Source organism: Gossypium arboreum, chromosome 4, assembly GCF_025698485.1.
Source record: "Gossypium arboreum isolate Shixiya-1 chromosome 4, ASM2569848v2, whole genome shotgun sequence".
In the NCBI taxonomy this organism is placed as follows: domain Eukaryota; kingdom Viridiplantae; phylum Streptophyta; class Magnoliopsida; order Malvales; family Malvaceae; genus Gossypium; species Gossypium arboreum.
This window is the reverse complement of record NC_069073.1, coordinates 15459799-15487251: the sequence shown is the minus strand read 5'-3', so window position 1 is coordinate 15487251 and position 27453 is coordinate 15459799. Positions and strand designations below refer to the sequence as shown.

At 31.8% G+C, this 27453-nt stretch overlaps 1 protein-coding gene and 1 long non-coding RNA gene across 2 annotated transcripts; one reads left to right on the top strand and one right to left on the bottom strand.

Moving 5' to 3' along the window:
• Positions 1-6569: 6569 nt before the first annotated feature.
• On the bottom strand, positions 6570-13775 carry LOC128291879 (uncharacterized). The gene is made up of 3 exons (XR_008281850.1): positions 13651-13775; positions 12696-12737; positions 6570-6668 (listed from the first exon to the last, which is right to left on the bottom strand). It is a non-coding gene; the product is annotated as an uncharacterized LOC128291879 (long non-coding RNA).
• A 9225-nt stretch (positions 13776-23000) lies between these two features.
• LOC108458605 (NAC domain-containing protein 1-like) lies at positions 23001-24500 on the top strand. Its single transcript, XM_017758015.2, has 3 exons — positions 23001-23346; positions 23510-23799; positions 24157-24500. The coding sequence occupies exons 1-3, from the start codon at positions 23112-23114 to the stop codon at positions 24379-24381; spliced, it is 750 nt and encodes a 249-aa protein (XP_017613504.2). The 5' UTR covers positions 23001-23111; the 3' UTR covers positions 24382-24500.
• Positions 24501-27453: the final 2953 nt, after the last annotated feature.

The window sequence follows — 27453 nt, the reverse complement described above, 5'->3', positions numbered from 1 at the left end:
CTTAAAATTAAGTATTAATCTAATTATAACAATCTCTTGGCCTAGTGGCAAGAGCATTATATTATTGAGTTCGATCCCAAATAAACTCATTCTCCTAAAAAATATATTAATATAATTAAATTGTTTGAGAAATATTAAAATAGAAATATAAGAAAATTTTACATATAATTGTTGATTTATTTAAAAAAACATTTTAAATAGAAGAGGCTGAAGAAGTGAATGTAGAATAAACATAAAATCTTTAAAAGATAATTTAATTTTAAAAGAAATAAAATAATCTGAATGTAATTTTTAAGTGATGAGTAAATATCTATTTATTTTTAATATTTTATTAAAAAGTTTATATTGTGTATTATCCTTAGATAAACACCAAATTTTTAGATAAGGTGATTAAGAAATCAAGATATTAATTCCTGCTTTATAATAAAGACGAGATTAAGAAGCACCTTTATAATGGAATCATTATCATATCATAGTATAAAACAAGTGAATTAAGAAAAGGAAAAAGATATAACAATGAATTATTTTGAGATAGGAAATGATGGGTTTACACATAAAATACCCCATAACTTTAATTCTCTTTCCTTTATTATAAATTAATATATATTTTTTAAAGAAATTTGTTTTTTTAATTTAAAAATTAAAATTTTCTATTAAATCATTCCAAAGTGAATGTATGGTATACCCGAGGAACATTTTGAGATCAGCTTTGACCTTGTTCTTCAGATCAACGTCCAATACAAGAGTATCAAACGATGTCGAACGGTTTGAATGAAACCAATCTCACCTGATGATGGGCTGTCCCGTATGTGCTGCAGATAGGGACGTAGACTTCTACACTTATCATTCTTCCTGGCCACCAATTTTACGTTTCTTCCTTTCACCATTTTCACATTTCCTGCTGTTGCTGCCAAACTATGACCAAGTCGTTGATGGTGTTGGTAGCGGTAGGATCGCCAGTGCACTCGTTAAAAAGAGTAGGGTGTTTATTGTTCACATCACTAAATTTTTTATTTTTAAAGAAAATTCAAAATTCAAATATTGATAATATTACCAATGAAATTTTTATGTTGCAAATAAATTTAAAAAGAAGAAAAATATTTTGAACTAATTTTAGAGAGGTTCCTAACTTTAGTTAAAAGTAAACAAAAATGTCATGTCAACAATTTGTTAGTAGATTAACAAAATTTTTAATAACAGTGACCAATTTGAGCAATTATGTTAATTAAAGTGACTAAGTTAACAAAAAAATGATCAAAATAGGAACGATGCCATTTTAAGGTGACAAATAATGTAATTTATCCATATATTAAGTATTTTTCACGTATTATATTATAATTGTGCTTAGACTCTCTCAGTATATATTTTGAGGAAACTCTCTCTATATATTTTGATACATTAATAATTATTTTTTTATAAACTCTAGCATGCTATGTATTTGTATCATATATATAAATATACATATTTGTATCATGTGATATTATTGTTAGGTTTTTTTATCATATTAAAGTATTATATTTTACATATGTTTTAACATAAGAGTGAACAATAGATTAATTCAATTGATAATATTTTTAGTAAAAAAAGAAAATTTTTCGATTATTTTAAAGAAGACTTATTCTTAGATGAGTTATTACTTATATTTGTTTAAATTTATATTATATATTATTTATTTTATGTCTAATTATTATAATATATATAATAAAGTTTTTTTTCTCATATTGTTAACGAAGCATGAATGTTTAGTTAATACTTTTAAATAGAAAACAATAACATCATTATATAATTTTCAAACAACAAATGTAATTAACTTTTTGCTTTATGGAATACAAATAAAATATTTACCAAACTCTTATGTTTTTCCAATTAAAAAGAAGAGATGTGAAAGGCATCAATGATTTTTTTCTCCTACAATTAAATTGTTTTTTTTATTTTACTGTTTATGAATATTAATATTTAAAATTTCATCCTCTTTTGAAAATAAAATGTGCACTATTACTACACTTAACATTTATTAAACTTAGTTTAACAGTGTTTCTCAAATTAAGTAAAAGCTAAAAATTTTAATTTGTGAAAAAGGTGTTTTTGAGCTAATTTTTAATGTGAAAAGAATACTTTTTCTCTGAAATAGTAAATACTTCCTAAAAACAATGTTAAACACAAATTTAATAGATTAATTTATTAATTCCCCAAGGTTCCTTTTGGATAGGTTAGGATAAGTGGCCAGGAATGAAAAATGAAAGTGTCAAATTTTAAGTGCAAAAGATGTTTAAAAACTTTTATCACATGTTATACCATTGGAATTTGGTTTTGACAGCATATTCTTTCCCCTCTCTCTCCCAACTCTCAAATATTTTTACTTTTATATGAGATGAATAAGATGCTTCCAAATTCTTTTATTATAGATTTGATTCCAATTCTCATAGCTGGAAATTCTATATTTTGCTAAGCCATAAGAAATTGTTAAAAGTATTATTTGATATATGTTATTATAGCTTTTAATCTTATAATCTAGATTAAAAATTGATATGTGTTTTTAAGTTATAATTAAAAAATAAAAGAAAAATAAGACGGAAAATATTTGGTATATTGTCATTGGAATTTTTAGATTCCACAAGTGTCTTATAGCAATATAATAAAATATTAAAATAGATATTTAAAAAGAGACACATAGCAATTTTTTAAATTGCTTGTGAAATTAAAAAAAAAGTATACTGCTAATGTATCAAATACTAACTTATAACTATATTTTAATCCACTTGTGATATTTAGAAAATATCGATTATGGTGTTAAAAAAATTATGCTTAAGGGTGTAAAAAGCCCTCAATTTTTTTATAAAAAAATGCAATTAAGCCCCTCCTTTTTTTCCACTCAAAAAAAGACCTTCAAACTTCTTCAAAAAAAGCAATTAAGCCCCTACTCTTATTAAAAATTAGAAAAACAATTATAATAAATATTAAATATTAAATTTTATAAAAAATATTAATTTTACTAAAATTAAAAATTTTATTAAAAATTAAATTTTTATAAAAATCATAAAAAATTAACAACCCTAGTTTTTTCAATTAAAGTCATCATGTCTAGCAACATAGTTTAATATGTGGCGAAAAATGATAAAAAATAAAAACCAATTTAAGTTATAGAAAATTATAAAATGCTTCTTTTGGTACTATAATTTTTATAATTTTTTACAAAATTTATTTTTCTTTATATTTTGTATAATTTTCTTACAACTTTATAAAATTTTATAATTTTTATTTTTCTATATATTTTATATTTTTTACTATTTTATAAAATTTTACAATTCTTTTATATATTTTTTCTAATTTTAATAAATTTTTAATATTTGAAACTTTTATTAAAACTTAATAACATTTATAGCTTTTATTGATTTTATTTTTTTAATTTTTAATAAAAGCAGCGCTTAATTGCTTTTTTTTTAAAAAGTTTGAGGGTTTTTTTGATGCATTTTGAAAGTTCAAGTACCCAATTTAGTGCAAAAAAAAAGTAGGGCCTTATTTGAAAAGGTGTGAGGGCTTTTTTGATACATTTTGAAATTTCAGTGCAAAAAAAAATAGGGACTTAATTGCTTTTTTTTTTTTTAAAGCTTGTGGCCTTTTTGCATCATTAAACCAAAAAACTAATACCAATATATCAAATAATTGTTTTAAGATTAATTGGAAAATATTTGATGCATTGCCGGATGATTTTTTAGACTTCATAAACAGAGTCAATGGGTTGACAAGTGCCCTATAGAGATATAATAAAATATTTTAAAAAATAAATATTTTTAAAAGAAGACACGCGATAATTTTTTAAGGTTACTTGTGGAATAAAAAATGTACATTACCAGTGTACCAAATACTAACCCAAGATTAATAAGACTTATATTTTTTAAATCCAAACCCAACTCATTTTACTAGTTAAAAAATAATAGGCTTAAACAACAAACTGATACCTAAACCATACTAGTGTTCCTAAATTGACACCTAAACTTTTTTTTTGGTCAGAACTAGTACCTAAACTATTAAATCGTTACTCATTTTACCTCAACTATTAGTCTCGTAATCAAACTTGACTCACCTTGTAACACCCAAACCTAGCTAGACGTTACAGTTGAATTGTAGAGGTTACATCATTTGAGAAAACGTTATTGCTTAAGTTTTGGTGAAAAACCACTTCAACTTTAAGAAAAACCATGTTTAATACCTTTTACTAAAATAGATCCAACTAAATTAATTCATTTACGTGACAAAACATTCTAGTAGATTTCAACAAAATTTGGCAGCGAAACCCTTTTAGCAACTTGGTCTAATTTTAAATACTGATTAAAAACCATAACTTTTGCATAACGAAACACCAAAATAAAGTTTGAAATCCCAAACAAAATTAAAATGTCCCAAAAGTCCGTAAAAGTCCATAAAAATATCAGTTCATAATGTACTAGACCAAAAGTGTGGAAACTAAGCTTTTTTATCGTCGTCCAACCCTAAGTCACCTGAAACGGAAAAAACAAATGTGTGAGCTTTACGCCCCGTGTGTGATATAGCCCACACAAACAGAACAATATAAATATTGTAGCACCCCAAACCCGGCCCAGAAGTTATGGCCGGATCCGATATGCCACATCAAAAACGTTAAATTTTTTTTTTTCATTCTAAGTCCAGAAAATCGTACTTGATGTTCAAAGATTAATTCATTAAGGGTTAAAGTGAATGGAAGCTGTGCACCAGGTAGGAAACCGGAAAAGAGATGGTGAGTCCATCGGACTGCTTAAGTACCAAGCTCCCTTCGGATCCAATCCTAGACATGTATACCGCCATTGCCACACTTTAACGTCATGGATATTTCTAGGAAACCGACTTGATTAAGTCATTTTTAGGAAAAGTGATTAATTTTGGAAAATACTTTTATTGCGGAAGCTTTGCTTGTTGTCGTGTTATTTTGAAATCAACTGTTGTTTTTGAAAACGCGCCCTAAAGCTATCCAATTTCAATAGTTAAAATAAATATTATCTATCTTAATAAAACATATAAAAACCATCACTTTCAAAAATCTTTGTTTTTGTAAACCTATTCCACAGCTGAGTTATTGTAACCTAGGCTCTGATACCACTAAATGTAGCACCCCAAACCCGGCCCAGAAGTTATGGCCGGATCCGACATGCCACATCAAAAACGTTAAATTTTTTTTTTCCATTCTAAGTCCAGAAAATCGTACTTGATGTTCAAAGATTAATTCATTAAGGGTTAAAGTGAATGGAAGCTGTGCACCAGGTAGGAAACCGGAAAAGAGATGGTGAGTCCATCGGACTGCTTAAGTACCAAGCTCCCTTCGGATCCAATCCTAGACATGTATACCGCCATTGCCACACTTTAACGTCATGGATATTTCTAGGAAACCGACTTGATTAAGTCATTTTTAGGAAAAGTGATTAATTTTGGAAAATACTTTTATTGCGGAAGCTTTGCTTGTTGTCGTGTTATTTTGAAATCAACTGTTGTTTTTGAAAACGCGCCCTAAAGCTATCCAATTTCAACAGTTAAAATAAATATTATCTATCTTAATAAAACATATAAAAACCATCAAAAATAAATAAGCGGCCTTATTACATTTAAAAGCCCAAAACCTCAAATGTAATTAAAAGAATGTCCAGTTCACCAAAAGAAAATCAAACTTTCGAGCGGTGGCCACTCCGAATTCCCTCACGACTTCAAGCCCACTATGGTTGGGGATTTCTGCGTAGATGAAAATAAAAGGGTGAGTTTGGGGAAACTCGGTGTGTAAGGAAAACCCATTCAAAGCCCAAGTCACTCAAGCCTATTGGGCCTAAGCCCATTCAGTAATAAAGATCTTGGGCGAGCCCTTTCAGATTACAATAAACGGGCCTTAGCCCTTATTCAGATAACAATATGGCCCATAGGCCCATTTCAAAATACATGCAACATCAATAACATATGCAAGCCCATTTGGGTAATAGTGATCTTGGGCCAAAGCCCTTTTCAGATTATAATAAACGGGCCTTAGCCCCTTATTCAGATAATGATATGGCCCATAGGCCCATTTCAAAATACATGCAACATCAATAACATATGCAAACCCATTTGGGAGACTACTCAACCCACCAACCACTACACTCCACCGTACCAGCCATACACTCCATGTGGGATAGCTCAACCCACCCAAATTTAACACTCCACAGTTGCGGCATTGTCGCTCGATTAACAATAAATTGAGGCAAAGCCTCCAAGACGTGGACAAGCCACTTTCAGTACTTCCTCCGTCAATATCCCATCCCATGCATCGATAATAACAACATGGCATGCAGATAAATAACAACAATCAAACATGCATTTAGGTCAATTTAACCCTAGGGGTATTTGGTAATTTATCTACTAGGGTAAAGCGTAAATTTTCCACTTTTAAAGGTATTTCAGTAATTTATCTATTTTAGGGTTTTTCATGCATATTTCTACCTTTCACGTACTAACGAGAATCACGCATCGAGGGTTCTTACGAATTGGGCCGTTGGCCCATCATTCCAATTTTGGCCCATTAAGCCCAAAAATATCGATGGCACGTAAATCATGCACTTTGCGGTCCAAATTTTGCAGCTTACCAAAAACATTAATCGATTTACCTTACGAGCATTCGCACACTCGCAAATCTACAAAATACCGGTTTTCACATTTCGCTTTTCGACTTTTGCCGATCCGGACTAAGAAAGAGGTGTTAGTTACACACTTGCTTGCAACGATATCTTGACGAGATCCACACACGAACTGCCTACAATTGGATTACTAACACGTTAATCTAACTATTCAAATACGAACTACGATTAACCCCTTACAATATTCAGTCAACCACACCTACATATCATAGTAAGCTTATAAGAAATCAATAAGCAACTCATTAACAAATTTTTGTCAATGTTTACCACATAATCATAATTTCACTGCAAGCTGTCTTCCTGAGCAACAGTCACTAAATCATTTATAACTGGAGCTACGAAACTCCAAATCAAGTTCCGTTAATTTTCCCTGAAAATAGACTCATGTATCTTCTATCCATAAAATTTTCAGAATTTTTGGTTTAGCCAATCAATACCAGAATTTTCTCAAATTTTCCCATGTTTCACTGTTTGACTAATCTGACCACCCTTCATTACGAATCAAATTTCTCATTGTACAGAATTCAAAATATGTTCTTGTTTATTTCATTAGAAACTAGACTCAATAAGCTTTAATTACATAATTTATTCAGCTTCTAATTCATCTCCCACAATTTATGGTGATTTTCCAAAGTCACGTTACTGCTACTGTCCCAAGCAGATTTATTACCAAATCACTCTTTCACACCTAACTTGCATGCTTGTTATTTAAACATGTATATCACCAATCAATCATCACATATCTATGATTTTACTTAAGTATAATCTCCATTTCATCATTTTAAAGCACAACATGTTAGCCGATTTTTCCTTTAGCATCTAAGGCACATGCATGCTCATTTGTTTGGCTCAACTTCACCTATCTTCCATTTTTCATCAAAAAACATGAAACAACAACCATTTCCTTCATTTTAATTCATGACTAAATGCTCACAACACAACTAAAAATCAAAATATACTTCAAGAGTTAAGGTAGAATCAAGAAGAACTCATGAACCTCAAAATAGAAGCAAGGTACCAAGAACTTACCTTCAATTTTCCTTCTCCTAATGACCGAATACTCAAGAGCTTTCTCCTCTCCTTTCTCTTCTCTAACTTTCAGCTATGATGAACAAAGATGGACAAAACTTTGTTCTTTTCACCCCTTTTTCTTTTAATAAAACTTCATATTTCATCCATTTAATTCTTTAATACAAAAGACATGATATTCTTATCATGAAACATTTACCTAACCCATTATCATGAAACATTTACCTAACCCATTATCATGGAACATTTACCTAACCTATTATCATGGAACATTTACCTAACCCATTATCATGGAACATTTACCTAACCTATTATCAATTTGTATCAATTTGTACCATAAATTATGGATATCAAGTGTACATTTTGTCTACAACAACATGATGGTTGGCCACTTCATGTAAAATGGGAGGTTTGTCATGCAAATCCTCCTATTTTGCACTCCTATTTATTTGGCCACTTCAATTTAGCCTATAGCATTTTCAAACATTTTCACATAGGTCCTATTTCATCATTTCACCCCCTTTTTCTTATGGAACAAAAATTAACTAAAATTGTCGGGTTCTATCTTAAGCTTGGGCTTTCTAGAGGCCCACTAACATAATTAAACCTATGCCAACATTCACAGAATTCCCGAAAATTGGGGCGTTACAACTCTACCCTCCTTAAAGAAATTTCGTCCTCGAAATTTACCTAATCAAACAGATGAGGGTATTGCTATTGCATCGTCTCTTCTGGCTCCCAAACTCAAGTTTCCTTCCTTAACTTGTTGAAAACGAGCGACCAAAGACTCATCGTTAAACCTGTTTTTCCTTAATCTGATCCACCCAGGTTGGCCTCACTTGCAACTCAGCCAACAGACTTCAATCATCATACAGACTCAGACGGGCAAACATGGCTCTCAGATCAGATACAGCTCTACGACTTAGAGCATCGGCTACCACATTAGCCTTGCTTGGGTGATACTCGATCGAATAGTCATAATCCTTAAGCAACTCAATCCAGCTCCTTTGCCTAAGGTTCAGCTCCTTCTGAGTCAACAAATACTTAAGACTTTATGGCCAGTGTATATAATAGGCCTTTCTCCGTACAAGTAATGTCTCCAAATCTTAAGTGCAAATATCACTGCTGCCAACTCTAAATCATGAGTCAAACAGTTTCCCTCATGAGGCTTAAGCTATCGTGATGCATATGCAACCACCTTACCCTCTTGCATTAACACGCAGCCCAAACTCACATCTGATGCGTCACTGTACACAGTAAAATCATTCCCAGACTCCGGCTAAATTAATACAAGTGCTTCAGTTAGAACTTTCTTCAACTTCTTAAATGCTTTTTGCTGCTTCTTAGTCCATACAAACGGTACTCCTTTCCTTATGAGTTTTGTTAGAGGTGCTGCCATCACAGAAAAACCTTCTACAAACCTTCTGTAGTATCCTGCCAGTCCTAGGAAACTCCGTATTTTTGACACTGACCTAGGTGGCTTCCATTCCAAAACCGCTTCAATTTTCTGAGGGTCCACTTTAATCCCCTCAGCAGAGACCACATGTCCTAAGAAAGTTACCTCCCTCAACCAAAATTCACACTTGCTGAACTTCACAAAGAGTTCCTTCTCCCTTAATACTTACAGTACTATACGGAGATTCTCATCATGTTTCATTTTAGTTTCAGAATATACCAGGATATCGTCAATAAAGACGACTACGAATTGATCTAAAAATGGTTGGAACACATGATTCATCAGATCCATAAACGCTGCAGGAGATTTCGTTAGTCCATATGGCATAACCAGAAACTCGTAATGACCATACCGAGTCCTGAATGTCGTCTTTTGGATATCTGCCTCCTTGACCCTTAACTGATGATATCCAGATCGAAGGTCGATCTTGGAAAATATAGAAGCTCCTCTAAGCTGGTCAAATAGATCGTCAATCCTTGGCAGTGGATACTTATTCTTAATCGTCAGTTTGTTCAACTGGCGATAATCAATGCACATCTGCATCGTACCATCCTTCTTTTTCACGAATAGCACCGGTGCTCCCCATAGAGACACGCTTGGCCTAATGAAGTCCCTATCCAACAACTCTTGAATTTGAGCATTTAACTCTACTAACTCCTTCGGTGCCATCCTATACGGTGTGATAGACACAGGCGCCATTCTAGGCAACAAGTCTATTCCAAACTCAACTTCTCGATTCGGAGGCAATCTTGGAAGCTCCTCGAGAAAAACATCTTGGAACTCCTTTACTGTCCTAACCTTATCCACTGTCAGTCCCTCCTCTTCTGACTGACTTACAAATGCCAAATAGGCCTCACAACCTTTCCGAATCTACTTTTCGGCTCTTAAAGCCGACACCACATTGGATAAATAATCCCTTCGCTCACCTATCACTATAACCTCCTCATCCTTTGTGGTCCTTAACTCCGTTCGTTTAGTAGCACAATCCAGAGTCGCCTTATGCTTAACAAGCCAGTCCATTCCCAAAATAAGATCAAACTCTCCGAACGGTAACTCCATCAGATCTCCAGGGAAAATCCTACCTTGAGTTTCTAAGGGTACATTCCTATACAGTTTGTCTACCCTAACCGAGTGACCCAAGGGACTTAGTACAGATACCCTATTCACAATCTCCTCAGAGCAGTCCAAGTCGTCCATAATCCGTTCTGTGGCCTCCAACCAATATTCCGCCACATTCGAGGCTATACCAGACATGCTCTTAAAGATCTCTGTTCCGTTAGTCCAGAAGTTATTCAGACATAGATCCCTGAATTTCGTTGCCTGAACTTGCTCAGGCAACCCTTTCCAGAACATGAAGTATTGCCTGTGACAGGTATCATCCTCGGCGGCCCTATCATACGGCCCATTCTCATCCGTCGGTGGTGGTCGTGCTACTCCAGTGGGAATGTGTTCAGAAGACGAAGATCCAGCTTGAGTACTACCTCGGCCTCGACCACGGCCTCTTCCCCGAGTAGCTCTTGTACTCATATCGATTTATCTTGATTACGAATTTTTATGCATCAATTAATATTCCAGTGTTTATTACAGATGTTTTATGAATCAGACAGTAATTCAAAGTTTGTTTTCGTAGAATCGAAGTCTAGCAACAGTTTCAGTCTCTTATCAAATTTTCCTATGTTCAGAATCATCCTATCTAGACTATCCTAGTAGGATTTCAGTACAGACAGATAATTCAGGAAAATATTCAAAAAAATTCAGAATACTTACAGACTTGAGCCGGAGATTCGGAATGCCACCTTCTAATGATCTAAATTTTGAAAATCAAGTTTTTCGCATTCTTTATAAAATTTTTGCTTTCAAAAATCTTTGTTTTTGTAAACCTATTCCACAGCTGAGTTATTGTAACCTAGGCTCTGATACCACTAAATGTAGCACCCCAAACCCGGCCCAGAAGTTATGGTCGGATCCGACATGCCACATCAAAAACGTTAAATTTTTTTTTTCCATTCTAAGTCCAGAAAATCGTACTTGATGTTCAAAGATTAATTCATTAAGGGTTAAAGTGAATGGAAGTCATGCACCGGTAGGAAACCGAAAAGAGATGGTGAGTCCATCTGATTGCTAAGTACCAAGCTCCTTCGGATCCAATCCTAGACATGTATACCGCCATTGCCACACTTTAACGTCATGGATATTTCTAGAAACCGACTTGATTAAGTCATTTTAGGAAAAGTGATTAATTTTGGAAAATACTTTTATTGCGAAGCTTTGCTTGTTGTCGTGTTATTTTGAAATCAATCTGTTGTTTTTGAAAACGCCTAAAGCTATCCAATTTCAACAGTTAAAATAAATATTATCTATCTTAATAAAACATATAAAACCATCAAAAATAAATAAGCGGCCTTATTACATTTAAAAGCCCAAAACCTCAAATGTAATTAAAAGGATGTCCAGTTCACCAAAAGAAAATCAAACTTTCGAGCGGTGGCCACTCAAATTCCCTCACGACTTCAAGCCCACTATGGTTGGGGATTTCTGCGTAGATGAAAATAAAAGGGTGAGTTTGGGAAACTCGGTGTGTAAGGAAAACCCATTCAAAGCCCAAGTCACTCAAGCCTATTGGGCCTAAGCCCATTCAGTAATGGTGATATTGGGCGAGCCCTTTTCAGATTACAATAAACTGGGCCTTAGCCCCTTATTCAGATAACAATATGGCCCATAGGCCCATTTCAAAATACATGCAACATCAATAACATATGCAAGCCCATTTAGGTAACAGTGATACTGGGCCAAAGCCCTTTTCAGATTATAATAAACGGGCCTTAGCCCTTATTCAGATAATGATGGCCCATAGGCCCATTTCAAAATACATGCAACATCAATAACATATGCAAACCCATTTGGGAGACTACTCAACCCACCAACCACTACACTCCACCCGTATTCAGCCATACACTCCATGTGGGATAGCTCAACCCACCCAAATTTAACACTCCACAGCTTGCGAGATTGCTCTCGGTTATCATAAATTGAGGCAAAGCCTCCAAGACGTGGACAAGCCACTTTCAAGATTTCCTCCGTCAATATCCCATCCATGCATCGATAATAACAACATGGCATGCAAGTAAATAACAACATCAAACATGCATTTAGGTCAATTTAACCCTAGGGGTATTTGGTAATTTATCTACTAGGGGTAAACGTAAATTTTCCACTTTTAAAGGTATTTCAGTAATTTATCTATTTTAGGGTTTTTCATGCATATTCCTACCTTTCACGTACTAACGTAATCACGCATCGAGGGTTCTTACGAATTGGGCTGTTGGCCTATCATTCCAATTTTGGCCCATTAAGCCCAAAAATATCGATGGCACGTAAATCATGCACTTTGCGTCCAAATTTTGCAGCTTACCAAAAACATTAATCGATTTACCTTACGAGCATTCGCACACGCAAATCTACAAAATACCGGTTTTGAAAGATTTCGACTTTTCGACTTTTGCCGATCCGGACTAAGAAAGAGGGTGTTAGTTACACACCTGTTTGCAACGATATGCTGACGAGATCCACACACGAACTGCCTACAATTGGATTACTAACACGTTAATCTAACTATTCAAATACGAACTACGTATTAACCCCTTACAATATTCAGTCAACCACACCTACATATCATAGTAAGCTTATAAGAAATCAATAAGCAACTCATTAACAAATTTTTGTCAATGTTTACCACATAATCATAATTTCACTGCAAGCTGTCTTCCTGAGCAACAGTCACTAAATCATTTATAACTGGAGCTACGAAACTCCAAATCAAGTTCCGTTAATTTTCCCTGAAAATAGACTCATGTATCTTCTATCCATAAAATTTTCAGAATTTTTGGTTTAGCTAATCAATACCAGAATTTTCTCAAATTTTCCCATGTTTCACTGTTTGACTAATCTGACCACCCTTCATTACGAATCAAATTTCTCATTGTACAGAATTCAAAATATGTTCTTGTTTATTTCATTAGAAACTAGACTCAATAAGCTTTAATTACATAATTTATTCAGCTTCTAATTCATCTCCCACAATTTATGGTGATTTTCCAAAGTCACGTTACTGCTACTGTCCCAAGCAGATTTATTACCAAATCACTCTTTCACACCTAACTTGCATGCTTGTTATTTAAACATGTATATCACCAATCAATCATCACATATCTATGATTTTACTTAAGTATAATCTCCATTTCATCATTTTAAAGCACAACATGTTAGCCGATTTTTCCTTTAGCATCTAAGGCACATGCATGCTCATTTGTTTGGCTCAACTTCACCTATCTTCCATTTTTCATCAAAAAACATGAAACAACAACCATTTCCTTCATTTTAATTCATGACTAAATGCTCACAACACAACTAAAAATCAAAATATACTTCAAGAGTTAAGGTAGAATCAAGAAAACTCATGAACCTCAAAATAGAAGCAAGGTACCAAGAACTTACCTTCAATTTTCCTTCTCCTAATGACCGAATACTCAAGAGCTTTCTCCTCTCCTTTCTCTTCTCTAACTTTCAGCTATGATGAACAAAGATGGACAAAACTTTGTTCTTTTCACCCTTTTTCTTTTAATAAAACTTCATATTTCATCCATTTAATTCTTTAATACAAAAGACATGATATTCTTATCATGAAACATTTACCTAACCCATTATCATGAAACATTTACCTAACCCATTATCATGGAACATTTACCTAACCTATTATCATGAAACATTTACCTAACCCATTATCATGGAACATTTACCTAACCTATTATCAATTTGTATCAATTTGTACCATAAATTATGGATATCAAGTGTACATTTTGTCTACAACAACATGATGGTTGGCCACTTCATGTAAAATGGGAGGTTTGTCATGCAAATCCTCCTATTTTGCACTCCTATTTATTTGGCCACTTCAATTTAGCCTATAGCATTTTCAAACATTTTCACATAGGTCCTATTTCATCATTTCACCCCCTTTTTCTTATGGAACAAAAATTAACTAAAATTGTCGGGTTCTATCTTAAGCTTGGGCTTTCTAGAGGCCCACTAACATAATTAAACCTATGCCAACATTCACAGAATTCCCGAAAATTGGGGCGTTACAAATATATATACCAGAATGTATCATAGCATATCAAAATCCATTTCGGAATATTTCTTATACATATCATATCATATCATATCAGATTTTAGACCGGAACATATCTTATAATATATCATATCCCACCCTCATCCACTACACACCATCTTCGTCCAACCAATCACACCAATTAGGAGTACTACAAAAGTCCATCCATCCAATCACACTAGTACGTGGCGGTATGCCACTCATAAATATGCAAATGAGCTGCCATATAGAAATGTGTGGTCTAGCCGCCATAATTGCAGTAGATACTACCATATAACACTTCCTCCATCATATTAATCCCACCCCAAAACATAGACACAATATCGTACATCCTTATAACATAAATCGTATGGCATGCATACACATATTTTTATATGAAACTAGCATAAGGTACTCACAAATCGTATAACTTGCATGGTTAATGTACATACTTATAGAGCATATCATATCATATTAATATACTTATCGAAACCTACTTAACATGCTTCCTACACATACCTATGTTTTTATACTGAAACTTACGCCTTTTTTTAGGCCTACATAATGCCCATGGACCCAATTTTCGAGTCCCTTAATTGGCATTATTCGGGCCTCAAAATTGGGCCAAAATGCCTACACGGCTGTGTGGCCCACACGGTCTACTAACACAGGCTAGAAAATTGCACACGGTTGTGTGCTCCACACGGTTGTGTGGTGCACATGGTCCGTCACACAGTCGTGTAATACTGGGTAGTTTAAAAAACAACCCCTATTTTTTTATTTTATGAGATTTTGATGAGTTTTTCGAGTTAGTTCACACACCTAATGATGTAATTGACTAACCACACTATCAGGAACTCACAAATCCTACAATCATTCAACAAATTGCACCAAATAATCATCAAATACCCATCCAAATTGGCATTCTTTTGTCAAAAATTCAGACCCTAAAATGAGATTTGTATACTTACTACTCAAAAACAACGCCAAATACGAGAACTACTCCACTGGAGGAATTTGATTCTCACCCCCTTCGCCTAATAAAAAACACAAGAATGTTCATCATAACTAAGAACGAAGATCAGACATAAGCACAACTCCTGTCTTGTTCAATAAACAATTTCAAAGCAAAAGAATAAAAATAATCCAATGAAACTTACTCCAGGTTCAGAAATACGATCAAATAACAACACCATGCACGAATACAAGGGAAAAAATGGAATGGTAGCAAGTGAGTACTAGCAAAAAAGAAAAGAAGAAGAAGAAAAAAACAAAAAAGGAAAACTTCAAAAGAAAAAAAGTAAACAAGAAAAAGAGAGATAAATGTGAAAGGAGAGATTGTGGGGCATGCAAAAGTAGAGTGATTTTAGGGTTGTTTTTTTTTATTTTGATAACTTAAGAAAATAAAATAAAATATCCTATAATAACCAACCATCAGACTACTGTAATTCAAAAGAACTCAACTATTAACAAATGCAATCAACAAAAATACTTCATTTGCTTACGCCAAGATTCAAATTCAAGACCAAAAAGTATACAAAGGCTTAAACATTGAACTAGTAGGCTCATCCTTCTCATAACCCAACGAAGAATATAAAATAAGCCTGAAAAATCAAGCTTGAGATAATGCCACAATAAATAGGAAAATTCAAAATAAGAGAACCAAACACAAGACCTACAATAGACTTTCAAGGCACTTAACCCACACACCAAATCAAATTAATTGACATGCTTGCAGAATTAAAAATCTATCATTTTTTGGGTGTTACACACCTCTCTTTTTTGGAATCCTACTTGGTGCACATTATCTATTCACTTCTATATTTTCGTCCCTTCTGTCTAACGTTTTTAACAATGGGGGTATTGTTCATCTTAAGTGAGGAACCAAAAATTAATTTTTTTTTTAAGAATTCATTTTTTCTATCAAACTATGATTAAGTTATATTTTGCTTAAAATTTTGAAATTTTGTTGATAATGTTAAACTTTAGTATAAATAAAGTTCTATTATCTCAATAATTGTTATGTTGCCTGAATTATGACATAATGTTAGTCTTAATAAAATATGTAAATCAAACCATGAAACTTTTAATTCCTTGGAAAAGCTAAGTATGCATGAACGTTTAAGTCTCTAGAATTGACTTTGTAATTTCTTGAGGTGAACTCCTAGGAGGCATAGAATTTTGAAAATAATTTAGGTGAATTTTTGTTTGAACCGTTTGAGTCTCTCAAACCAACCTTAATGAAAAATCATCCCTTGAAACTCGACTTTGAGACTATATGGCCTTTCAAGCGAGTGGCTAGAAACAGGCAATCTCCTAGTTGTTTTAAGTGGAATGCAGTGATGGCTAGTTGTTATAGGCCAATTTTGGACCGTTTTAAACTACTCAGCCCAGTTACATTTCCAAATTAAACCTAAAACTACCCATTTAACAACCCCATGCCCAAAACCCAAATACAACATAAACCCATTAAACCCTTACCCAACACCTAACCCACTAAATTAACAGCCCACTAACCCATCAAAACCCACTACCCAATAACAGACCCAAATTACCCCTAACCCTAACCAGCTCACAACCGAAACCCTAACACCACCTAACCCCGTCCCATCCGGCCACTTGCACCTACCCTTGTCCCATCCACCACCATACCAGCCTCTGCCACCACCAGCACCAGCCATACCCTGCAAAACAAAGGGAGCACGCAAACATCAAATTCTAGGGAAGCAAGACAGTGTAAGAATGGCTATAAAGACCCGAACACAATATTTGTAAAAGGGTTGGACAATTCAAGCAAAGAAACAAGAAAAATAATTGATTTTTGAGGAAAAATAACAATACCATCAATAGATTCTAACAACAAATAGCATAGACCAAATATAAAAAGCAGAGGAAAATTCAAAAAGAAACAAGGAAAGAAAACATAAATCGGAAGGTGATTTCTTTTTTTCATTTTCTTTATTATCTTCTTAAATTTGTTTTTTTTTCTTTTCTTCTTCTTTTCTAACATATATATATACATACATTCGAAAATAAAAAAATATAAAAAAATTTAAATTTCTTACCTTTTCCGGCCACCGTGTACGGTGGCCGGCGCCAACGTTGGCGAAGGTCCGGTGAAGGATCGGTGCCTCTCCTCCCACCGAAATCCTTCTCCTCTCCTCCTCTCTTTTTTTCTCTCTTCCTCTCTTTCTTTTTTTTCTTCTTCCTCTTACAAATGACTTTTTTTCTAAAATTAGGCCTATTTATAGCCTTCCAAAACGATGTCGTTTTGGGGGCTATACTTAAGCCCCAAAACGACGTCGTTTCGAGCATGACCCAACCATCCGACCCGACCCGCCTCAGGGTTCGCGTGTTTTTGTTTGAATGGGATATTTATGCGCGCAGTACTTCCGCTTTTCTGGCATTTACAATCGAGTTTTCTCGTTATTTTTAATTTGGCCTTGAAATTTAATCTGTTTTATAAATTGATCCCTTTTCGCTGCACAGCGTTTTAATGACTGGGAATTTTGCACTCTTGGTCCCCCACATTTTCATGCGTATTCAAATGAGTCCTTTCCTCTTTGCTTTCCTTTAAAATTAGCCCCAAACTTTGTTTTTTAATTCGATTTAGTCCTCTTTATTATATTACCGCTTTATTTTTAAATTATTTGTTTTTCATTTTCATTATTTATTATTATTAATTATAATCTTTATATTTTCATTATATTTACTATATTTTATGTATGTAGTGGCGTATATTGTATTATGTACATATATGTGTATATATTTAGTATATTTATATATTTATGAAACATTATTATTAGTTCTTTTTAAAATGTATATTATGTAAATATTTTAATATTGTATTCTATATATATATATATATTTCTCATTTATTAAAACATACGATCTCAATATAATTATGTGCATTTTAGTGTATACCTATATATTTTTGAAATATTGTCAATAGTTTTATTATTTTTTAATACCTATATATTATGTATATTTACTAACATTATATTTTTATGCATATATTTCAAATATTATATATTAAGTATTTCTTACGTCATTATTATATATGTACGTATTTATGTATCGTCTTTGCATTTTCTCACTTCTAATATGTATATCGTATGTATTTATATATCATGTATTTTTCTTATTTATTTAATATTTTTACTATTAGTTGCATATTTTGATGTTACTTTATGTATATATTTTAATAACTATCATGTACATTTTAATGCCATATATATGTTGTATATTTTTCAATAACTATATTATATGCATATACTATGTAAATATCTTAATGCAATATTTTGTATATACCACTACTCTCGTCTATTTATGTTGCATTGTTAATGGTTTTCTTTTACTATTATTATCCCTAATATATGTATGCATTTTCTAATACTTTATCATATATATATGTATATGTATTTTTGTTGTATTTTGTACGCTTATATATAGTATTATCTTAATTACTTTATTTTAATATTGTTATTATATTATACTTGTTTTTTATATATATTATACCATCATTTTAGTATTATTGTTATATAATATTAGTAAATATTTTCATTAAATATGTATACATATATATATTTGCACATAGTATCACTTTCAACTTTATTGTAATATTTTTATATATTATGGTTATGTATGTGAATTTAATATACTTGTGTATTATATTACATATATCTTTTATACACGTTATGCATGCTTTCAATACCATACTTATATATATTGTTACGTATATAATCTTAATGTCATTTTTTACATATGTATATTCGTTGTGTTCTCGTGTTTGATATTATAATTACATTTAATCTTGCATGTATTTGTTAGTGTTTTAATATTATTGTCATATTTGTTACTTGCTTCAATATATTTCTAGTTCTTCCATTTATTTCATCTCAATTTGTTTTACATTACTTCGAAAATCCCATTCGTATTTTTTAACTAATTTCAATAATCAAGGCAATGTACCGATTTAACATTAAGTCATCGAATTTCATCGCTAAGTTGGATGAAATTTGTCGGCTCGAGTTAAAGGCGGAACACCCTTCTAAAAAACCAAAAACTAAAATTTCTCGTCTTTCCAATTGAATCACGACTAAATGTTACATTAAACTCGTATTTTTGAAAATCAAGACAACACATGTTTATAAGATACCAATTTTGGGCGTCGCGAGGGTGCTAATACCTTCCTCGCACGTAACCGACTCCCGAACCCTACTTTTTCTCTGGATTTTGACGTAGACCTAAACTCGACCTACTTTTTGTTTTAAAAAAAAATTTATTAGGTGTCCGATCACACCTATAAAAAGGATCGGTGGCGACTCCCTTTTATTTCAAAATCAAATGCTTAATAAATCGCCACAATTAGCGACTAAGCTAAAATTTTTACGTCGCTACACTAGTTATGTAAAATCCAACAGGGGGTCACAATAAAGGATACTCAACAGGGGACCATCTATGGGCTTCTGTTTAAGCTCTACCACATGTTATTGTTGGGAAGAGGTATAACACATATATTGATTGCTCAAATGTCACATTGGACATTTCAAAGTACAAGTACCAAATATGATATTATCCCTAATTATTATAGCCAATCATAATTAGTAACATGTGCAATTATTTTGTAAATTTTAAAATTTTTATATTGTATTAAATATTAACATTTTATAAATACATGTCATCATCCTCAATGAGATTTCATAATTACCCAAATAGTCATATGCCATGCCATGCCATTTATTTGCTCACTTATTGATAATACAACAATGGATGGGGTACTTTCACCCACTAAAATTTCACCTTCTGTTTCAAACTAGGTTGGTATTGCGAACCCAATATTTAAAAAACTAAGAGTATGTGTCTTTTTAGAAGGTAGGTCGAGTAAACGGGTTGGGTCAAGCTTTCTTTTATAATATCATATACATTACAAGATTTTAGGTTCTCAATTGATATTGAGACATAATATTTTAACACATGTCATATTCATTTTGTTAACATGCGATAACTTTTATATATGACCATTTTTCATTTTAAATTAAAATAATATAATATATTTTAAATTGAAGATAATTTTAAAATTATAATGGTAAATTATATTAATCCCCATTTGTTATTATTCTTTATATATAATTATTTTAAACAAAAATAGAAAATAATAGATCTTTTATCATTATATATATTATTTAAAAATAAAATATAATACAAGATAAAGTTGAAAATATATAAAATTATTAAAATTATTAAAATATTTATTTAAATTATCAAATCAGGATTTATATATTTTGATAATATAACGTAACTTGTTTTATAGCGTGCACTCGTGTGTTTTATAAAAAGATTTGATAGTCATAAAGAATTACATTAAATTTATGTAATCTATTTAAATTTTGATAAATGTATTTTATTTAGTTTCAAAAAATTATAAACAATATTTTTCAACTTTAAAACTGTTTTAAAATAGTATTTCAAATTTATGAAACTCTTAAAATGTATAAATCTTTTACTCTAAAATATGCATAAAACTTTGGATAAATTATTTTATATTGTATTTAAAAATGCTTTTATTTATTCATTTATTAGTGCTAAATATAAAATAGTTCAAAAAATTAAGATAAGTTTTTAAATTTTTAAAAAGTTTTAATAATTGTATATAAAAACACATTTTTTTCTTTCTGGATTATCAGATGTTGCATGCCTGAGTTTGCTGCTAAACACTTAGAAAAATAAGAGGAAACTCGCCTGGTTCTGTTGGCACTAGACAACGATTATATGCATCAATGTGAGTTCCTTTTTTTTCATTGCTTGAATCACAATCTGTGCTTAGATTTCTGTTTTTCTTTTTTTGGGTACTGAATTTGTTCTGGAAAACCCTTTCTGTTACAATGGTAGATGATATGCTTTGAGGGAACTGATTAAGCAAAGGGCCTTGAGTTTGATACAATACCAACAATTAATCCTATTTAGCTTCTCCTCATATTTTCCTTTTGATCTACAAATCTTTTCTTCTTATTATTAAAACTGTTTGATCAACAAATGTCTAAATCAGTTTTTGTTAAGATTCTGCAATGTGAAGTTAGATCTTTGCTTCAAGTCAGGTTTTAAATACAAATTTGTCCTGCTTACCTGCTAATTTTTTTTAATACATGCGGTTGTTGAAGACCTTTCAGAGATATGTATAATTCATTTTATTCTTCTCAACTAGAATGCTTTTTAAGGCACTAGAACGCCTGGAGTTTTAGAAGGACTAAAACTAAAATTTTACCATTTTGGAGGCGCCTGACCCCTGGCACGGCCTCTAGTGGTCGCTTTGGCTATCACGGGGCTCGTAATCATTTTACTCTTTTTAATTACAATAATTGCAGTGAGGCGATATACAAAAGGCAGTTAAATAGGAATAAAGTGAAAGGTACAGGGAAGCCTTTCCACATCTCAATCCAAGATCAAAATTCATTGTAACACCCTGAAATTTAGGGGTTTAGAGTAATTAGATATTATGGTATCAATCCAAAACAAAACTTCATTAGGAGGTTTAATTGGAAAAAAATGTTTTACTTGAGTTAAGACCAGAAAAAAAGGGTAAAAATGAATATTAATGATTGAATATTACACTAGAATGTGTTAGGAATTATATATTGAATAAGCTAAAGAAGAAACAAAAAGGAGGAGGTAAATGTGTAAGGTACTATTAAGGAATATGTAAGATAAAATCTAAATAAATATATAGATTTAAGTGACAAAATTAAGTAAGAAATAAGGCTTAGGCTAGATGGTTAAGTAGTTTGTATGTTTCTTTGAGAGACTAAGTTGGAGGAAAAATTGAAAATGGAATAGATTTAGGCTTAATGGTTAGCACGTTGGGACCAGGTTTAAAACCCTTCTTCCCTTTTTATTCATAATTTTACCCACACCGCTGTAAGCGTTGTAAAACAGACAAGAATTCCGCAGTTGCCAAATTGTTAACACTCTTTCCTATTTCCCTGCATACCCGATTTCGAGTTCCCCTACCCCTTTTGTTTCTTCGGTTGTAACACCTTAAAACAAAATTTAAATTATAGCAACAAATATAACTAAGGAGTGGACGATAGCCAGTGGTTGAGGCGCCAGTCTCTCATGGGACCCCAGTTCGAAACAAGCCAAAAAGCTTTTAATTCGGCAAACTTCGAAAAAATTGCAGTAACTCCCTGAACGTTTATAAACCTTAGAAATTCACCCCAATCCAATCCTAACTAGATTTCATATCTTATCTTTCCTCAAAATTCAAATTACATCACCTTTTAAACTTCTTATCCTAATTCAAATTTCAAATTAATCCTTATTCTCTTTCCCTTTTCTTTGAAAATATTTTCTCATCATTGTTGATAATTATCTTTGTACCCAAATCAAAATCAATTCTCAATTTCAAAAAAAAATATATATATATATATATATATCAAAATAATTTTATATTTCAAATTTATTTATTTTAAATTATTCAAAAATAATATATTTTGATCACTTATCAAAATAAGGAATTCAAGTAAATTTTGAAAATTATCCATATATTTAGCTTTTTAAATTTATTTACGAAATTTTATATATTTAAAATTATGAATACTTATCTTGTGTATTTAATTTTATTTAATTTAAATTATTTAAAAATAATTTATTTTGATAATTTATAAGATAAGTTTATTTTGAAAATTTTATCATTAAGTGAATTAAGTTTAATGTGATGTTAGAATTCTATGTAATTTATACTTCTCTCATGTCTATAAATAAACACTTTGAACTTTGAACAATTATTTTTAACCCCCTTATTGTAAATCTTATGTCTATAAATAAGTCGGCAGCCATGGAAGAAGATGGTAATCAAGAATTAATGGTACGCATGAAGGAGGCCGAAGACGAAGCATATCTGAAGTCAATGCCGTCTGGTTTTCGTTTCAAGCCTACAGATGATGAACTTATATTTTACTTGATGTACAAAGCTCGTAGTAAACCATTACCACCCACCAGAATCAAGGAGGTTCCACTTTACAAATATGATCCCGATAATCTTACAGGTATTTATTTCATAATCTGCATATTTTCTTGGGGGCGGTGGGGGGTTCTTTTTCTTTTGAATCGGTAAAATGTAGGGTTTTTCATTTCAATCTTTATATTATGAATGAATGAAGGGTTTGTGGTTTTGTTTTGTTTTGTTTTAACGATTTATATTAAACGCAGCCAGAAGCGGGAACATGTCGTCAAATGGAACGATAAATGAATGGTATTTCTTCACGTCGAGGGATCGGAAGCATCCTCAGGGCAAAAGACCAAATCGAGCCGCCGGCGACGGGTTCTGGAAGGCTGTCAACTCTGATAAACATGTCAAGTCCCATGGAAAGTTAGTTGGTTTGAAGAAAACCCTAGTTTATTGCAGAGGGAAACCTTCAAAAGCTCAGAAAACCAATTGGATCATGCATGAATATGTATTAAGCGATCCTCCTCAAACAACTCATAAAAATGATCACCAGGTAACTTTTTCTTTTCTTTTAATTTCTATATTTATACTGTTCTCGATTGTGTTCGTATCATGAGTGGCTGAATGTAACTGGAGTGAAAGGAGCTTTGGCCCCAAAATTTTGATAAATTTCATTAAACGTACAAAGTTTTTGAAAATTTAAATTAGATCCCAAAATTTAATACCACTTTAACCCCTAATATTTTGACGTGATTTTAACTTTCTTCATCCTGTATATTTATCATAACTGGAGATATGCAATTTTTTTCCTTTTATGTTGCACTGCTATACATGTTTTATTAATCGTAATTCGAGTATGAATAGTAATGTTATTGTTGTTTATTAATTAATTATGTTTTTCATAATCCAGCTTGATGGATGGGCATTATGTAGAGTATATAACAGAAAGCCTGAAGCCCCAAAGGCTCCAGAGAAGAGTTCTCCCCAAAATTTTGGGAGTAACAATTTGAATATCCAAAATCAGATTGGAGAGCAGAGTGCTCTCCAAAATTTTGGGACTGAAGATTTGAACTTCTCAGAATCTGATAGTTTTCTTTTGTATGCTAATTTTGGCATAGGAATTTATTCTTTGTAGTACTACTGCTAACGCATTGAGATTTTTGCTTTGTAATAGTATTGTAACTTCATTGATTAATTTTTTTATGTAAATTTCGTGCAATTTTTCTAACATCAATTTAGTTGGATTTTTTTTAATTATTCAGTATATGATTTTATTATTAATATAAACAGATAAATAATGTAACACACATGATTCGGTTTAAGAGCTTTGGCTAAATTAAAGGTGTTTCATTTGATCGTCAAAGTGATCTTGTAAAGTCCTCCTTTTACTTGGGTTGATTTGTAGGAACACATTCACTCATTAAACTGACTTTACCAAGTAATTTAATTACAATATTATTAACCGATTAAAGCTTGTATGATCCCTTGAGATTCTAGTTTCAAACTCCATTCCTCATTAATTTCTTTCCTCCTAGTAACCTAGGATAAAATCCATAATACAACAAATACTGTTAGAGGAAATTCATGATCAAAGAATAGGTTTGTGTCTATTTGTTAGCACGTTAGAACTAATGTTAGATTTCCTAGATTCAAAATCCTTCTTCCCAATTTATTCATTATTTTATCCACACCATCCCAGAAACATATGAATTCTCTTAAGCGTTGAAAAATAGCAAGAATTGTAGGTGAACACGCTTTCCTATTCCCTTGCACTGCATACCCGATTACGAGTCCCTATTTTCCTTTTTGCTTCTATTACATTTCGGTTAAAAACATGCAAAAAGATAATTTAAATTACAGCAACAAAACTAAAGAAAAGGTCCATAGCCCAGTGATTGAGGCGCTAGTCTCTCATGCGACCAGATTTCGGATCACGCCTTCCCTCTACGCTTTTCTTTTGATTAGGCCAAGTATGGGAAATTTTAGTCACGCCCCCAAACTTTTTAAATAAGGATAAGAATTCCATCACCTTTTTAACTTTTTATCCTAATTCGAATTTCAAATTAATTCTTTTCAAATCATAATAGAATTTATTTCTTCTATTTATTCTTTTTCCCTTTTCTTTCCATTTTTTTCTTTGAAAATATTTTCTATTGATAATTATCTTTGTTCCCAAATCAAAACCTATTCCCAATTTCAACTCATTTTCTTACCAGTTGTTGAGTTCCGTCAATCACATCCCGTAAATTCGTCAAAAGTTTGATAAAAATTCTCATTTCGATTTATTAAAACTCTTCAATTTTGAATTTCATTGTGTTTCATTAAATCTTCTAATTCATTTACAAATCTCTTACATTATTGTCGACAAACTCCATAAATCTTGAAAGCAACCTCTAATTCTTGCGTGTTTATCGATTGAATAATCCGATTTAAGTGATTCAGATCAGTTTTGAACGAAAAAACGTCGTACGAGACCCCAGAAAGTCAAGGTAGGTGACCTTTCTGAAGTACAAACCTAGATTCAAGAGAAGAATGCCCCCAAAATTTTGGGAGTAATGATTTGAACTTCTCAAATCTGATAGGTTTCTTTTGAATGTTGATTTTGACTTGGAGATTTATTATGCTTTGTAGTAGCAATGCTGACTTATGGCATTAAGATTTCTGCTTTGTAATAGTACTGTATCTCAACAATTCGCAAAGAGTTATATACAAATATATTTTTATAACAATTTAATTATTACCTTTGATGTTGTACATTATTTTGTTGCTGGTATAGTGTTTTTTTTATATTTACTAAAATTTTTATTGATTTATTTTTTATGTAAATTTCGTCTGCCAGTAATTTTTCTATTGAATTAATATCCAATTAAGTGTAATATCATTTTACTGTTGTTTTTTTTATAATTATTCAGCATATTGTTATATTATTAATATAAAAAGATAAATAATGTAACACTCTCGACTCGATTTAGGAGTTTCCCCTAAGTCAAAAGTGCTACATTTGATCACCGAAGTGATCCTATAAAGCCCTCCATTTGCTTAAGTTGATTTGTATGAAAATCGCTCCTTTGTTTTTAGGAAAATATTTATTCATTAAACCGAATTTTCCTAGTAACTTAATTACAATATTATTAACGTGAAGATTTGAAAAATGGATTAAGGCTTTTAAGAAAAGATTTATCAAAATTTGAGTATTTTGTAAAGCAATGAAAACTATTTATTAAAGATAATAATTTTTTAAACCAAATAACATACAAATTTCATAGTATTAACTAAGTATCATGCTTAAAATAAATAAGGTAAACAATCTCAAACTTAAGATATAAAAGCAAGAATTAATAATTACAACCCCCCCAAAAAAAGAACAATTAAGGAAGCTTTAATGGAAACTTTTAAATGATAATAAAAGAAAATGAGTTGCTAGTCCGAAGTTCCTCTAATACTATTCCGAGCCTTAGTTCTCTGTGTTACCTAAGAGGTAAAGAAATGGGGGAGGGAGCTTTTGAGAGCTACAGTTCACCTATCCAATTACAACATGGTTTGCATGTATATTAATGAATGTAAGGGTTCACATAAATATATTAAGGGATCGCCTAGCATTTACTAAGGGTTCACATACAGGGGTTCGCACATATATAAATTACTTAATTTCTAATACTTCAATTAATTATACACAATGATTTAAGTTTAGATCCCACAACCTTAATTTGGATGAGGAGATCGACGATCTACTTGGGAGAAGAAGGATGTGATTTGAAAATCTTTAGTTGAAATTTGCTTCGGCAATGGAGGTGAAAAGAAGAACTTTGAGAGTTTTTCTTGAAAAATTCTTTAGATATAAATTCTAGGGTTTGAAAAGATTGACTATTTATAAAACTCTTTTCCCCTAATTGAAATAGGTTTTAGGAATTCATGTAGAATTAGGATTATTTTGAATTAATGACCCAATTAAAAAAAAAAGATTTTGGTCTATGCTAGTTTGAAAATTTCGTACTTTATGTGGTAAAAATAAGAAAGTAAAATATTTTGAATGAAAGGTGCACAAGGGGTTTCAAACTTGGGACTTAAGAGAAAATTAAAGTTCTACCACTGAACCAGCAAACTCATTCTTGTTAATTATCTATTAAGTATAATTTTTAAGGCATTCTAAACTCTATTACTCTATGTTTAAAAGATAAAAATCTTAATTTTTTTCATATTTTTTACC

Bases quoted from the DNA above. Each gene is read 5' to 3' on its own strand.
- LOC108458605 (XM_017758015.2), top strand. From the start codon at position 23,112: ATGTCTATAAATAAGTCGGCAGCCATGGAAGAAGATGGTAATCAAGAA. The intron at 23,347-23,509 runs GTATTTATTTCA...TATTAAACGCAG, and splicing joins TGATCCCGATAATCTTACAG to CCAGAAGCGGGAACATGTCG. The intron at 23,800-24,156 runs GTAACTTTTTCT...TTCATAATCCAG, and splicing joins CTCATAAAAATGATCACCAG to CTTGATGGATGGGCATTATG.